At 55.7% G+C, this 15,689-nt stretch overlaps 2 protein-coding genes across 8 annotated transcripts in view; one reads left to right on the forward strand and one right to left on the reverse strand.

The window, feature by feature from the left end:
• Positions 1 to 13,985, forward strand: part of AIFM2 (AIF family member 2) — a 15,868-nt gene extending 1,883 nt beyond the window's left edge. For 2 of the 6 annotated variants that reach the window (XM_025850190.2, XM_025850193.2), the window contains exons 2-10: positions 4,972 to 5,165; positions 5,524 to 5,639; positions 7,129 to 7,248; positions 7,963 to 8,055; positions 9,576 to 9,684; positions 10,602 to 10,754; positions 11,906 to 12,106; positions 12,271 to 12,445; positions 13,686 to 13,985. In XM_025850190.2, coding sequence (XP_025705975.1) covers positions 4,988 to 5,165; positions 5,524 to 5,639; positions 7,129 to 7,248; positions 7,963 to 8,055; positions 9,576 to 9,684; positions 10,602 to 10,754; positions 11,906 to 12,106; positions 12,271 to 12,422 — 1,122 coding nt within the window. In that variant the 5' untranslated portion in view covers positions 4,972 to 4,987 and the 3' untranslated portion in view covers positions 12,423 to 12,445; positions 13,686 to 13,985. The remainder of the gene's footprint in view (positions 1 to 4,971; positions 5,166 to 5,523; positions 5,640 to 7,128; positions 7,249 to 7,962; positions 8,056 to 9,575; positions 9,685 to 10,601; positions 10,755 to 11,905; positions 12,107 to 12,270; positions 12,446 to 13,685) is intronic. The other 4 variants (XM_025850191.2, XM_025850194.2, XM_073878890.1 and 1 more) reach the window with 3 other exon arrangements.
• Positions 13,986 to 14,026: 41 nt separating this feature from the next.
• MACROH2A2 (macroH2A.2 histone) overlaps positions 14,027 to 15,689 on the reverse strand; it is a 50,491-nt gene continuing 48,828 nt past the window's right edge. For both annotated transcript variants that reach the window (XM_025850238.2, XM_073878896.1), the window contains exon 9: positions 14,027 to 14,771. In XM_025850238.2, the coding sequence (XP_025706023.1) occupies positions 14,606 to 14,771 (166 nt within the window). In that variant the 3' untranslated portion in view covers positions 14,027 to 14,605. The remainder of the gene's footprint in view (positions 14,772 to 15,689) is intronic.

Consider the following 15,689-nt stretch of genomic DNA (forward strand, 5'->3'; position numbering starts at 1 on the left):
CTGGACAATTAGGATTTGTTCTCTTGGATCTTCTTTTATGCTAACATTCTGAGTCTAGACTGATGTAGTTAAGATTCTCTGGGGTCACTCTGGCTTGATGTTCAGTTCAAAATCAGATGACGGGTCTGGCAGTTCCTAAAAAAGTTAAATCTAGGGTTACCGTAGGACCTAGCTATCCCACGCCTAGGCATATACCCTCAAGAGAATTAAAAACAAGTGTCCACACGAAAACTTGTACACAGATGTTCATAGGCGCATTATTCATAACAGCCAAAAGGTGGGAACAACCCACCTGACAGATGGATAAACAAAATGTGGTATCTCCATACGATGGAATGTTAGCCATAAGAAGGAAGGAATACTGATACATGCTGCAGTTTGGATGAATCTTGGAAACATTATGCTAAGGGAAGGAGGCCAGACGCAAAAGGTAGGGAGCAGGTGAGTCTGTAGAGACAGAGATGAGTGGTTGCCAAGGACTGGAGGGAGAAGGGCACGGGGAGTGATTGCTAATGTAAGAGGTTATTTTGGGGAGTGACGAACATGTTCTGGGGTTAGATTGTGGTGATGTTTGCACAACTTTATGAATGTACTAGCAACCGCTGAATCGTATACTTTAAATTAGTGTAATATAGGAATATCTCAACTTATAAAAACAGATGGTAAGGAGGCCTGCCCTGGTTCTAAACCTTTATTATTTCTATAAAAAGGACATACTCAAGTTAAAAATTTTCAAGCAATACAAAAACAAAACAAAACAAAAGCTTAAAGAGGAAAGTAGAAATATCGCCTGGTGACCACCATTAGCGTTTTGGTTTGGAGTGCAGTTCCGGTCAGTGTTGAGTGGAACTTAGACAAATTATTAAACTGGTTTCCAAGATGGGGACAGAAATCCCGAGCTGTTCAGCACAGAGGTCTGGATGAAAGCACAGTGAATGCTAGCCGGTGGAGTCATTACGTGTCTGTGTGCCTGTGTAGCTGGGTGTCAGTGTCTGATCGTTCACAGTGGGATTAGGCCTTTTTTTTTTTTTTTTTAAAGATTTTATATATTTATTTGACAGAGAGCGCCTTTAGGGTATGTAGCTGGGAACGCAGGTCTATGGCTTAAGCCCACGATTCGGTGTCCCCAAGTGGCTGTGGCCTAGCAGAGTCTAGCCGCCCTCAGGGCCAGGCAAGACTTGGCACTGGAAGAGCCAAGGGAGCGTTGGTGTGTCCAAGAGCCTTGGGCAGGGGAGGCTGCTGAGGAGGAACGGTAGACTGGGCTGGAGAGCTGCCAGCCCCCATTCCCCAAGTGGGAGTGTCAGAGGCTAGTAGGGGAGAGAAGAGGGACAGATTCCAGGAGAGGCCTCAGGCAGCTTGGAGTGTAAAAGCACCTCCCCTCCCCTGGCTTAGCTATGGCAGCCCCTCAGGGGCCTGGCTCTGCCCTAAGGCCCCAGTCCCTCCACTGGGAGTCCAGAGAAGCAGTTTGCTTTCATAGAGGGGTTAGCTGAGGCCAGGGTTAGCCCTTTGGGGAAGCCAGCTGATGATCCTTGGGGGCTGAGGGGGCAGGGATTCAACTCCTTGGGCCAACCCACTGTCCCTCAGGCCTGTGCTAGGGTTGCGGGGCTTTCTTCCCTGGGAAGGAGACCCTGGCGGTTACGGCCTGGGGGTAGGCCTGAGAATGGCCCTGGCAGCGTGACATGGGTCTGCTGGCCCCTGCCACCTGCCCTCCTGGCCTCCCCACCTCGTTCCCTGAACTTCCAACCCCTCCCTTCCTGCCACTGGACTTTGTGGCCTAAGCTTTGCCTTCGGTGGTGACGGCCTCTGGTCCCCCTCTTTTTCAGGGCTCCTCCTTGAGCTGCCCTGGTGGTCTGGAGTGACCTGACCCATGGTGGACCCCGTCTCCCCAGCAAGCTGTGTACCCTCTCCAGTGCCCATGCCCAGCCAACTTGGAAACAGAGTTCTCTGGGCTCTCCCCAACCTCCTTTCAGGCTGCTAGCACAGAGGGGGCTGTGTTGAAGGGGGCAGGTGAAATGCATCTCTTCCATAGCCCTCCACATTCACAGGCTCTGCTCAGCTCCTGGGATCCTCTCCTGACTTCTGGCTGGGTCCCTAGGCCCTCTTTTGGGTCCTGGCCCCAGGAAATACTCTCTTTCTGGCCCAATTGGCAGATTCAGCCTGATGAACACTCAGGGGACCAGCTCTGGACTACCTTTCTGAAGGCCTGGAGCCGCGAAAGTGGCACTGCTGGGGACTTGTCTTGGTCAGAGCCCTGCTGAGGACTGTTTCCTCATTTGTAAAATGCGTAGAATGTACAAGCCTCAATGCCCTGGGGACCATTTAGCTAATGAGAAACAAAGTTAAATCTCTTCTAATTTCCTGTGCCAAATCTCCACCCCTTCCACCCCGCCCCATCCCCAGGTTCTCTCTCCCGCAGGGGAGAAATGAAACAATGGGTATTTGAATACCAATGAGAAAGGTTCCTGGAGGTCCTAAGCTGCCTGTATAAGTGGGGGAAGATCTGGGAGCCATCTTGGGGGGGGTCACCATGTCCTGGAAACTTACGTGTGCAAGGACGTCTCAGGGTGTCCCCTCCCATTACAGGGGGTAAATGGTGGCCCAGAGAGGGGAAGCATTGTGCCCCAGGCCACACAGATGGTGTAGAACAGAGTAGTGGCCTTCCCTTCCCTGTAGTGCTGTCTGAGAGGGTCCCAGATGGCTTGGAACATGCTGTCTGTCCTTCAAGGTTGACCTTCAAGGTTGGGGTTCAGCTTCTGGGGCGCCTGGGTGGCTCAGTCAGTTAAGCGTCTGCCTTTGGCCCAGGTCATGATCCCGGGGTCCTGGGACGGAGCCCTGTGTTTGTCTCCCTGCTCGGCGGGGAGGGGTGTCTACTTGTCACTCTCCCTCTCTGCTCTCTCCCTCTGTGCTCTCTTTCACTCTCTCTCAAATAAATAAGTAAAATCCTTTTTTTAAAAAAAATATTATTTATTTGAGAGAGAGAGAGAGAGAGTGAGCAAGAGAGAGCGAGCGAGCACGAGCAGAGGGAGGCAGAGGGAGAAGCAGGCTCCCCGCCGAGCAGGGAGCCCGATGCGGGGCTCGATCCCAGGACCCTGGGATCATGACCTGAGCCGAAGGCAGACGCTTCACGACTGAGCCACCCAGGCGCCCCTAAATAAGTTAAAAAAAAAAAAGGTGAAGTTCAATTTCTTATTTCCTTGCCCTCCCCCTCTCTGTATCCCACCCCTCGTCCTGAACATCCCCTCCCTGAAGCCCACAGCAGCTATCAGCTTCTCTTGCTGCTTTCTGTGCAGGGGAAGCTTTCTTGCCTTAGCATTGCTCTCCGGCGGCCTGGCTTATTCCTGCCTCTCCTTGGAGCCTGGCACAGGCCAGGAGGAGGTTCGATTGCCTGTCGCCCTTGAGCCAGCATCTCTCCGCAGGATGCTCTCAGGGTCTCAGCTCCTCAGGCAGCGGGTCTCCCACCCCAGCGAGCCCTGAGGCCTGCACCACGAGTGCCCTTGTCTGGGGCTAAGCTGGGCTGGGGTCGGGACCCCTCACTGCAGCCCCGGGCCAGCCCCTCCGCCCTCCCTAGAGGCAGAGTCTGGGACGTACCAGATGACCCAGGCCCTCGGGAGGCTGAGCCTGGTGGTGGGCAGCCTCCCAGGCTGGCTAGGAAAGCCCAGGCAAACTGCTACTGTCTTTTTCCTTTGTGCTCAGCGGTTCAGCGTCTAGTGACCCAGCCCAATGCTGTCCTCTGCCTTACACATCCTTCAGCTTCCAGTTTGGGGCCAGGCAGTGGTTCTTGAATTTTAGCTCCTTAGGGGTTCAGCCAAAGTTGGTTCTCAGTTTGCCAGGAACTGGTCAGGCTGCCGCAGTCCCTGTGTGAGCATGAGCCTGGGGCTCACTTGGCCTGCAGATCTGGCTTCTGCCCTCTGCAGACGCTCTTGCAGGTGACCGCTCCCCTGTCGCAGGCATCAGGCAGGACCTGGCACCCCACTCCCTCTGACCGGAGCCTGCGTGATCAGTGCTTCTCCCCCACCCTCCTTCTTACCGGCAGACATTGCCTTCTCCCCCCTCTCCTGGGGGATGTGGCTCAGCCCTCTTGGTGCACCTCTGCTGTCCCAGGAATGCTCAGTGGAGTGACCTGCCCACCGCACGCCCCCCTTCCCCACCTTACTGTCATGACCTTCATGGTACCACATCCTGTTTTGCGGGTTGATCGGCATAACCTGCTAATTGATCTCTTCAACCTAGGGCTCAAGGTGGTGGCCTGTGTACGGGGCGGAGTCCAGTGTCTGCCCAGTGCAGCACTTAGAGAAGTGTGGTTTGTTCCCTTAACATGGTCTGTGCCTGCCGGTTCCCCACGGGTATGCCCCCCCACCTCTTGTTACTGTACAGCTCCCCTCATCAGCCTCAGCCACCCGGCCCTGCAAGTCTGCAAGTCCTGCCTTTCATATCTCTCTGTCCGTCTGTGATTATGGCATGTCCCCAGCACAGAGCACGCCAGGAAGCAGGAACTCAGTTAATGCATGTTGTCGAGGGAACAAATATATTGAATGAAAAAAATACACAACAAATTGTTTGATGTGTGCAAAAAGTAATATTGTGGGTGCACAGAATATCTGGAGGGATTCATGTACACTGGGTAATAGCGGATGCCTCCGAGAAGGGAACTGGTGGTTGGGGTAGAATTAGGGTACACCTCATTCCTTTGGAATTCAATTCACGTATTACAAAATTGGAATTTCCTTAATGGACGGTTATATGATTTAAAAGATTAAGTCATGAGGCACCTGGCTGGCTCAGTCAGGAGAATGTGACTCCTGATCTTGGGGTTATGAGTTTGAGCCCCACGTTGGGTGTAGAGTTTACAAAAAATAAAAATAAATAATAAATTAAAAGGTTGAGTCTTGTCATTTGAGCCCTCTCTTGCTGTGTCCCCCTCCCTGGCACCTGTGCCCCCTGATTCTGATGTGGTCTCTCCTCCTATCCCAGCAGTGCCTGGTTCGAGATGGGGTCCCAGGTGTCCGTGGACGTGGGAGCTGTGCGCGTGGTGATCGTGGGTGGGGGCTTTGGTGGCATAGCTGCTGCCAGCCAGCTGCAGGCTCTGAACATCCCCTTCATGCTGGTGGACATGAAGGACTCCTTTCATCACAATGTGGCAGCCCTCCGGGCCTCCGTGGAAAGTGGTAATGGACTCTTCTTCTGGGGCTTTCTTTGTGAGAGTGGTCTTGTCACCACGGTGGGTGTGGGGGTGGTTTTCGCCACTTAGGGCAAGGCCTAAATTCCACCTTTAGAGAAATTCTGGAGATTCTTAAGGTCACTGGCCTTAAGCAGCTACCGTATCAAGGCTGTAGAAGTAAGAGCTGGAGCTCCTGGGGACCTGGTGAGGCCCCGGTGGGTGCCGTAGGGGGCGGTGGTATGTCTGCAATACCACCGGCTCAGCTCTTTGGCCAAGGTTACCCCTCAGGAAAGGTGTTGAGTTATTCTGGCTTCCGGCAGGCAGCCCAGTTTTACTCTCTGACCTCCTCTGCACCCATTCCCCAGGGTTTGCCAAAAAGACATTCATTTCCTACTCCGTGACCTTCAAGGAAAACTTCCGGCAGGGGCTGGTCATAGAGATAGACCTGCAGAATCAGACGGTGCTGCTCGAGGATGGTGAGGTGAGCATGGTGGGGGCTGACCTGATCCTCAGCTGGCTTCAGGAGGCCCCCAGGGGGCCGCAGCTGCTGGTGGGATGAGACCTGGATGTTCTCAAGGGTGGAGAGTCATCCATAGCCCCCATGGTGCTGGCCGGATAGCAGATTCCTCATAAGCAAAGGCCTGGCCCCAGCAGACTTTCCCTGAGCCTTTCCTATACACCAGGCACTGTCTTAGCCTTACTTAGTTTCTTTCTTTTTTTTTTTTTAAAGATTTTATTTATTTATTTGACAGAGAGAGAGAGACACAGCGAGAGAGGGAACACAAGCAGGGGGAGTGGGAGAGGGAGAAGCAGGCTTCCCGCGGAGCACGGAGCCCGACGCGGGGCTCGATCCCAGGACCCTGGGATCATGACCTGAGCCGAAGGCAGACGCCCAATGACTGAGCCATGCAGGCGCCCCAAGCCTTACTTAGTTTCCCTTCATGCCCACCATGACTCCGTGGGGGAGGTGGTATAGCCTCTTTACGGAGAGGTTAAATGGCTTGCTCAAGATCCCACAGCCGGTAAGAGACTCAGCCAGGGTTTGAACCCAGACAGTTTCACCCCAGAGTCTACACTCTGAAAGCTAGTGTCCCAGACCAGGCCCCAGCCCTCCTGGCTGTGTGGAATCAAAGGCTGGGCACACACATGATTCCACATCCCCTGGATTGGGAGGTCGCTGGGGCAGAGAGGCTGTCGCTCATCTCGGCATTCCCCAGCCCTGGGAAGAGCCCAGAGCCTGGCATACCCCTGCAGTGACTGGGGATCCCTCAGGGAGCTGCCATGTGCCGTGGTAAGGGCCACCTCCAGCCTGGCCCTAGGGGACACAGCTTCTGTCCTCAGTGACTTCGTGCGAATCCGTCTTCCTTGAATTAATTTTAGGGCTGAGGAATCTCTCAGTTGGAAAGATGACTGAGTCTCCTTGTCCTGTGCTTCGGGCGGTGCTCTCCAGAGCCCTAAGAGGGACCGTGAGGGCATCTTGGGGCCCCACAGAGAAGGGGCTGAGAGGGCTACAGCCCCTTCGCTCCCCCTCCCACCAGAGCAGTGCTGATTTTGTCAACTTTTCTATATTTAGGCTCCAAACAGAATTTCCCTCCCTCCCTCCCTTCCTTTTTTTGTGGGAGCAGGGGAAGTTTCTTGGGAAATACCTAAGAGGTTCCGAACGGACTGCACACGGGAGGCTAAGAGTTCTGCTTGTCTGCACAGCAGCCTCCCGTGCCCGGCCTGCCCGCCGCCGTGGGAGCACACGTTCTGTGCGTGGCGGCCCCGGCAGGACGCGCGCTGCTCCCTTAGCTATGGCCCGGGTCCTAGTGCTTCCCCTCGGCCTGCTCAGCGTGATGGTTTCGCTCCTTTCAGAGGACGGTGGCCGCGATGTGCCCAGGCCTCTCCCACCCAGTGCTGCTTGCCCGGTGGGCCCGATTGCAGGCAGAGGCCCAGGCCTGCCCTTACCTCCTCTCTCCTGCCCCTCACAGGCCCTGCCCTTCTCACACCTTATCCTGGCCACTGGCAGCACCGGGCTCTTTCCAGGCAAGTTTAATCAGGTTTCCAGCCGGGAGGCTGCTATCCAGGCCTATGAGGACATGGTGAAGCAGGTGAGTGGCCTGTTGGCCGGCGGGGGGCCGCGAGGGTCAGGTGGGGCCCCTGGAGAGGGGAACCGCTGTGGGGACATGGGTGGCAGCAAGGAGACCCCTGGGCGCAGCCAGTGGAGATAGAGAGTTAGTAGGAAGAGACTCCCTGGTGGGGACCTTTGTCTCTCATCGAAGCCTGGATAGGCGCACCCCAGACCTCATGTAGTGACTGGCGTATCCCCAACTTGTCTCTCTTGGGGTCCCGTTTGCACAGGCCTTTGTGTTTTGCGGAGCGGGCGTGGATCCGTGACCTCAAGCAGTTTTCAGTGAGGGGTGGGCAGGGTCTGGCACTGCTGAAAGATGGGGAGTGGAGCCCCAGAGAAGGATCCCACGGCGAGTGCAACTGCGTGACTATGGCCGGGTCCTGCCCGCCCTGCCAAGCTTCTGAGAAGCCTGGGGAGCCTCTTGCACCATCATGAACGGATGTGAGTGTGGAGGTTAGGATCCTGGCTATGAACTCAGACAGACCTGGGCCGTGGTCACCTGAGTGGTGGGCAGGTGGTGGCCAAGCAAGAACCAAGCGAGAACATGTGGGGAGACGCCCAGCACGACCTGGCCCTGAGGAAGCACGTTTGGACCCCAAATTGGGGCTCTTCTTTGGCCAAGGAGCCCCCACCCTGGCCGAGCTACAGGGCAGGCTGGGTCCGAGGGTGCGTTTCACGCTTCCTTCCACTCCAGGTCCAGCGCGCACAGTCGGTGGTGGTGGTAGGAGGCGGCTCTGCCGGAGTGGAGATGGCAGCGGAGGTTAAAACCGAATTCCCTGAGAAGGAGGTGGGCACGCGGCCTTGCCTTTGGACTCTCAGAGCTGGGCGTCTCTGTGCAAGGAGCACGGGGGATTGGCTCGGGGCCACGATCCACGATCGCGGAGGAGGATCGCGTGCTTTCCGGGCCCCACTCTCTGCAGTGGGGAGTCCCCTGATGTCCTGCAGAGCTGGGGCCGGTCCTCATTCAGGGAGGGGGCCTGCCCTCTGGTCCAACCAGGGGCAGTGAGCCCAGGAGGGATACCTTACAGAAGGTGAGCTCGCATCCCCTGCAGTGTTCAGCTTCTTGAGACATAAACGGTAGACTGATTCCCTCTGTTTGGTGGCAGCTGGCCTGGTCAGAGACAACCCACAGGTGGCATTTTGTCTGGGGCAAGCGGCAGCCCTTTGGTCTTCACGAGACGGTAGCCGTTGGCCTGAGTAGCCACAGGGAGGTCCCTGCCATGCAGCCCCCTCACTGCCTGTGCGGGGGAAGGACTGGCCAGCGCCCATGGCAGGAGGGCCCCTTGAATGATGGGGGGATGGAGGACCTGCCCGCAGCCCTGGAGAGAAAGAGACTGTCCTCACAGGAGGTAGAGGCTCGGCAGAGGGGGCCGAGTGATGAGCGGTAATTATGGGTCCTTGAGGCAAGAGCTTGCTTGCAGCCGATGCTAGACCGGCTTCTGAGAACCCCATGGATGCCATGGTTGGTTCTTTCTCCCGAGGCAATGGCAGGTTGGTTTTGAAAAGATTAATATGGGCTAATTTAATTATATGGCTGTTCTCTGACAAAGTATTGGACATTGTTATGAGTGATTGATGTAAAAGTTTTTAAATTTGGATTTATGGGGTGAAGACCAGGCTGAAGTTGTAAGCCACTCAGTAGGACTGGCATATGTCTATCATTGGTGGACAGATACAAGTAATAGCGTCCACCCTTTATTCAGGACTCAGTATGTGCTGAGGTATGTGCTTTCTACATGTTTTCTCAATTCATCGTCACAAATTGCCTAATTGCCTGTGGGTGGCACTGGATCCCTGTTTGACGGACTCTTTGGGAGGTGTCCGAGTGAGTATCTGAGAGGAGACTTCAGCTCAGACAGTCTGGCTTTAAAGCCCGAGCTTCGAGCATCGTGCCAGGCTGCCCCCGCTTCCCCGTGCTAACCCAGACAGCAAGTAGACGTGTTGGAAGTGCCAGTGTTAGAGCTGGCTGCAATATAAACGCCAGCCTGACTTGCAGCTAGAATGGCAATGGCTTATGTATAGACTGTAATTATCAGTGCCTGAAATGCTTGAAAATAATTCCCCCTGCGGCTCTGGGGTGGGTGGCTGTGGGCTGTGGAGCACTGGCTCCTTCTGAGACAGTCCTAGACTAGATGTGGGCTCCGGCCCAGCTCGCCTTACCTGGTTCCGGCATTGGGCAGGTGACTTCTCTGGGGCCTCAGTAAACCGGCGGGTGGGGAGGAGGTGAGGGAGACAGACCGACGTGTTTGTAAGCCTCTCTTTATAAGACTCAGTGGCTCCTTCTTTGCCCCGTGGTCGCTTGTCCAGGTCACTCTCATCCACTCCCACGTGGCCCTTGCCGACAAGGAGCTCCTGCCCTGCGTCCGGCAGGAAGCGAAGGAGATCCTGCTCCAGAAAGGCGTGCAGCTCCTGCTGAGTACGTGCCCCCGCCCCTCTCCCTGGTCCGGTGAGATCGGGCTCAGAGGCTCACTGCCCCAGCTTGAGGGCCCTCTGGGTCCTGGGGTTGAGCATTTGAGTCTTGTCCAGCTGGAGGTTGTGTCTGTCTGCAGACTGGGCAGAGGCCCTGGTACTCACCGCCTCCCCAGGCCAGGAGGCGGCACACTGTCCTGCGGAGGTGGTACCACTTTGCTGAGTGCTTTAAAAAATCACCTCAAGGATTTGACCTGAATTATGTCTCTCTGGTAGACTGGCTTTTTTTTTTTTTTTTTTTTGCTTTTTTGCTTTGTATTTTTTGTTTGAGGAGTGTGAGCTTTGTCGAGAGCAGGAGGGGAGAGCACCACCCAGCTTGGTTAGGCAGTGGGTCCCTAAACCTGGCGCCATGACGGGCACACTTCACGGGGCTCAGCCTCTGCGCTTTCCGCAGGGAGCAGTGACGTTTCTGCCCTGTGCAGACCCCTCCCCACTCATGGTCTCTTTGTATCTGGCTGTGCAGTACTGTGACCAACCACCTTTACCCTGAGGCGGTGTAGAGTGTAGGCGAGCTTCTGGACTTTCCTTGCTCTCACCTTAGTTGGCCGTGCGCCTGGAGAGTCTTGCTGCCTGGTTAGGGTGGTGTGGCTGACATTCCGGGAGGTGTGGTTGAAGTTTTCTTCAAATAGCTTTTCCCAGAACTTCTTGGGAAACTCAGCTTCACTTCCCCACACTGCTTCTGGGAACTTTCCTCCCTTTGGATCCACTGTGGGGGTCGGATGTCCACCTTGTCGTTTCTTGGGGCAGCAGGGTGGACTGGCAGAGGGGCAGGAAGGAAGGCAGGAGGGAAGGATTGCTTTGTTGGGCCCCTTGATGCCGTGCCCACCCCCTGCCGGCCTCCAGCTCATGGATCTCACTTGACAGGTGAGCGGGTGAGCAACCTGGAGGATCTGCCTCTTAACGAGTATCGAGAGTGCATCCAGGTGCACACAGACAAAGGCACAGAGGTGGCCACCAACTTGGTGATCGTCTGCAACGGTATTAAGATCAATAGCTCGGCCTACCACAGTGCATTCGGTAAGCAGGAGCCGGGGCCCGCTCCCCAGGCCGCCTTCTCACTGTCCGGCCGCTGCAGGCCCTGCGGGCCTCTGCCCCCGGGAAATCAGCGTCGCCCTGCCTTCCTCCCCACTCCTTCCCAACAGCTCAGGTCTCTTCTGAATGGTGACATCAAACTTTACATTCAGGCCTGGGTCCACTCTTGCTACGCTTCCTGCATTGTGGCCATGACTTAGGCCAAGGTGGCCTAAGTGACCCGTCTTTCAAAAATCGGAGCCCGCCCCCTCGTGGTGAGAGCCGGGAACAGGTTTCAGAGCAAAGGAAAGATCCGTTGCTTCACTTTTTGTGAACATGGAGGGGACGAAATTCCTGGGTTAGGCTTTTTACTCTTTATTCACAGGTGTGCTGTTTTCCCCAGACCCTGGTCCAGACCTTTGGCCACTGAGCTTGGAATGACCATTTGGGGAGTAGAGGAAATAATGTGGCCTCAGGTTCAAGAGTGAACTCCCCAGCTAACTGGAGGCTGGGGGTCGGGGCTGGCGTCCTGGCCTCCGTGGGTGAGCTGGAGACTCTGTGACTCTTCCTCAGGCCCCATGGTTGCTGTGTCCCCAGGTCGCCATTGTTTACCCCATAGCACCCTCCTGGACAAGGAGCACCTGTGTGGGTCCTGCGGGGAAGAACTGGCGGACCCCAGAAGAAGGAAGCTAGTCCAGGCCATGCGTGGGGGTGGGATTGAGTGCCTGTAGTGGCCAGAGATCCCAGAATTTTATACCCCTTTGTCTTAATGTTATATTTTCAAAAATAATTCTTTTAAGTCCCTTAAAAAGTTCATCATTTACTAGAGCCCTGCACTGACTTAAAAAATCTGATCCATGTTCAAAGGGAAATTCAAGACTTGGCTGAGTTGCAGCATAGTCACTGTCCTGCAGTGACTTTACAGAGTCACACGTGTTGTATAAAACGGCACGTGCTGCCGGTTTCCATCCTGGAATAGTAACCTTGACTTTGCAGGAAGAGTTCTGAGGTGGGGACTTGAGGCAGAACTAAATTTGGTGGATGTTTGCCTCTTGAGGATGTGCCTTCGGAGGGTGGCTTACCCAGCACCAGAGGGATCTCTTCTCCGTGTTCTACTGGCCACGTGACAGGGTTTCTGGGTTGGCTTTGCCCGGCAGATAGTCACCTGGCCAGCAACGGCGCTCTGAGAGTGAACGAGCATCTGCAGGTGGAGGGCTGCAGCCGCGTCTACGCCATTGGCGACTGTGCAGATGTCAAGGAGCCCAAGATGGCTTATCACGCTGGCCTCCATGCCAGCATTGCCGTGGCCAACATCGTCAGCTCCATGAAACAGAGGCCCCTCAAGGCCTACAAGCCAGGTAAGGAAGCCCCGCGTACCTCAGGGCCTCGCCCATCTTCCCAAAAGTCTTACGCATTTCCCTGTCCTTACATGGGAGGCCCCGGGAGGGTTTGTGCCCTGGGACTTGCAGGCCCACGGATGGCGAGCGGGGATCTGGTTGGTGCGCACGTGTCTGCTCCACAGGGGCGCTGACGTTCCTCCTGGCCATGGGGAGAAACGACGGTGTGGGCCAGATCAGTGGCTTCTACGTGGGGCGGTTCATGGTTCGGCTGGCCAAGAGCCGGGACCTGTTCGTCTCCTCAAGCTGGAAGACCATGCGGCAGTCTCCACCTTGAGCCGGAGCGGGGCGGGAGACAAGGTACTGCCGGGGGGACAGATTGCTTGACAAGCGGTACCCGCCTGACGAATGCCAAAGGGCAGGAGCCCTTTTCCCGGAGTAAGACGCCAGGGGTATACTGATCAGACACACAACTTACAGAAAGCCAAAACCGGGAGAGGGAGAGAGAGAGAGCCGTTGGAAAAAAGACACTTCCTAGAGGATTCTTTCTGGGTTTGGAGAGTTCGGCCTGCAGCTGTGCTGGCTGAGGGGCTCACTTGGTCCTGGGGAGGGTATAGCCGGCCTTCTCTACCCCAGGCTCCTTGTGCGTGTGCGTGCATGTTTGTGTGTGTGCGCATGTGTTGGTGTTCAGGGCTCTCAGAGCAGGAGAGAGCAGGGTCTTCTGGTGGCTGGCATGCTGTCTGTTAGGGCAGGAAGCGGAGCCTGCATGGTGAGACCAGCTAAGGAAGGGGAGCTGGGGTAGAGATGGCCTGCATCCTGGCCTCTCCCGTCCCATCCCGGGAGGGAAAGCCCATGCATTCCGCAATACTCAGGTTGTTAATAGGAGCCTAATTTCAAACTATTAGTCCCTACAGTCTTTCATTTTCACGAAACTTTCTATATTTCCTTTTCTAGGTCCTGCTTATATACCATAGGTTATATTCAAGAAGGAAGAATTAGATAGACTCCCCTCCCGGTTAGCCCGTCCTAACCGAGAGTGAGTTTTTACAAAGCTAGTGGGTTAAGACTGAAGCCTGGCCTGCCTGCCAGCCGCTGGAGAAGTTAAGGAGAGGCAGCTGAGCTAACGGGACCCTTGGGTGGGTTGCCATTGGGCCCACATTCAGGGAGTAGAGGGGGGCTTCCCGGTGAACCCCTGTGTGCTTCTAGGCTGCTGTCTCAGCTGATTTTGTAAGGGACACAACTCCAGCTGATGCTGGGGGCGGGGGACCCTGTGGGAACCTCTGGGGTTCTGCGCTTCTGGTTTCCTGGCCAACCCCAGGGACACTTGTGGGGGCCCAGCCTGCCACCCTCCGTGTGAAGGTACATAAATGACTCCTCTATCTGGGAGAGGACTTCCATCGGAGGGGGTCTGTTTTGGAAGGCATAGGTTAAATCTCCATGGTGGAAGTGGTTGGTGATTTCATCCGAATAAGTGCAGGCCCTGCTCACTTTTGATGGTGACCTCTGGGTCCTTGGCCAGGGTCCTGGGGCCCCCCCTCCCTGGGGCTCTCAGCCCTCCCTGCCGGGGCTGTGGCCCAGGTCAGTTCCATGTGTTCCCTAGGCCTCCGTGAGACCTGTGCCACTCTCCCGTAGGCTGGCTGCCCCACCGGAGGCTTCACCCAGGACTCCCTTCCTGTGGACCAAGGCCAACCAGGCTCCCCTTCTGGAAGCAGGACCTGCTGCCTGAGCAGCACAGACCATTCCATGCTGTCTGACCTGGGGCCTAGCAGGGTGGGCGTCTCAGCCCATGCGTGACAGGCCTTGTTCTGTTGATAACATTTTACAAGCGTCCCCTCGTGGGGACACAGTTTTCTAAACTGAGGAAAATGTTGCAATAAAAGACTATGGTGTTGTAAGAAAAGACACTGGATCTTCTGTTTTTTTTTTTTTTTTCCTTTCATTTTCTTTTTCTTTAAAAAACAAAACAAAACAAAAGCCTGAAGCAAAATCTTTTTAGGAGTAGATACAGATGTCATGGCGGGGGGGGGGGGCACTAAAAACAAAAGGAAAGCACCAGTGAGTGGCATTTCCCTTTTTTTTTCTTCTCGCCGCGAACACAGACAGCCAAACAAAAGCCCAAGCCGCTTTTACGCCCTCCTCCCTTGCAAAAAGGAGAAACAAGGTTTTAAGAATTTTGAAAGGATTTTTTTTTTGTGTGTGTGTAAAAGTCAATGCTATAAATCTAAAACGAAGTCTGTCTTTTAAAAAAGTTCTAAAACAACAGGAAGAGAACACATGGAAAGAAACCCCTCGTGGAGACCTGGTTAATTACAGATGGAGGCTCTTTTAAACGAGAATAGAAAAGGCAGAGGGCTCCTTCTGTGGGCAGGCCCCGCTCCCGCGGCCCCCGTGACCCGCTGCCCTGCCAACTGCCCTCCACTCCCCTGCCGTCACCCTTCCTCTCTCCTTTTAAAAAAGAAAGCCCCACTCCCGTGACTTGGATCCTGCTCCGAGGGCAAGCGCGGCCGGGCGGGCGGGCGGCTACTTGGTGTCGAGCTTGGCCATCTCCTGCACGTAGATGCCAATGCTTTCACTGTCAAAGAGCAGGAAGTAGACATTCTTCAGCGAGGACGCGCTCGAGTCGTCAAAGTGGGCCGAGATGGCTTTGAGGGTCACCTGGGCGGCCGTCTGTTTGGGGAAGCAGTTTCTGTGCCGGAGGAAAAGAAGAGCTGATGTCACTTTGGTTCCCAGGACCCATGGGGTCACTGGGCCCTCAGCCTGGGGCGGGGGCAGCTCGGTGCCTTCTGATCTCGGCACCAGGCCTTTTGGTTCTGTCTCACGGGGGTCTCACCGTGGGCAGGCGGGGTCCCGTGCCACCTCCTTTGCCCCGAGGCGGAGGGGCAGCCTGGGACGCGGCAGGCAGGCCCTGCTTTACAAGAGCCACGCTGGCTCTGACAGGCACGGTACGTTCAGCCCAAGGCATGGGGCTGGCCGCTGAGCAGCGCTCGTGCTGGGATGAATCGCTGTCCCCGGCCTCAAGTCGAGCCGGGCTTTAAAACCATGACCAGCTCAGCGTCTGAAATCACTGGTGTTCAAAAACGCACAGCTCCCTCGAAACCGCTCTAGGGTGTCAGGTCGTTGGTGAAAGGGGAAAAATGTACGCTCAGAAGTGCGTCTCCTAACTCCTTTGTGTGCGCCGAGTGCCCCTCCCACTGACCCATAGGGACGTGCAGCTGTGATCCGAGTGTGGGGGACTCTGGGCAGGGCCAGGGGGCTGGGCCACGGCATCCGCCTCCGGGGACACAGCCAGCGTAGTCCTCTGGGGTCGGCCACCGAGCCCCCTCGGGTGGGGGCGGGATGAGCCTGCCTGACAGGAATTCTCGCTCGTATGTAGTGTCCCAGCTCAGAACCCACCAGGACACGTGGTCCCGGCTCCACAAAGAACTCAGCCCGCGGTGCCCTCTGGGCCAGGCTGCAGAGACCCCGCGCTGCTTGCTCAGCTTGAGATGGGATGACAGCAGGAAGCTAGGCCTCACGGTTCCCCTCCGAGCCTCCCCCTGCGAGAACATCTTTAGTGTGTAAGCCCTATCTATGTTGCAGAGGGGCACCTCTCAAGAGAGAGCGT

The sequence above is a fragment of the Callorhinus ursinus genome, unplaced genomic scaffold, assembly GCF_003265705.2.
Source record: "Callorhinus ursinus isolate GAN/ISIS: 27379988/994484 unplaced genomic scaffold, GSC_fseal_2.0 scaffold31, whole genome shotgun sequence".
Classification (NCBI taxonomy): Eukaryota; Metazoa; Chordata; class Mammalia; order Carnivora; family Otariidae; genus Callorhinus; species Callorhinus ursinus.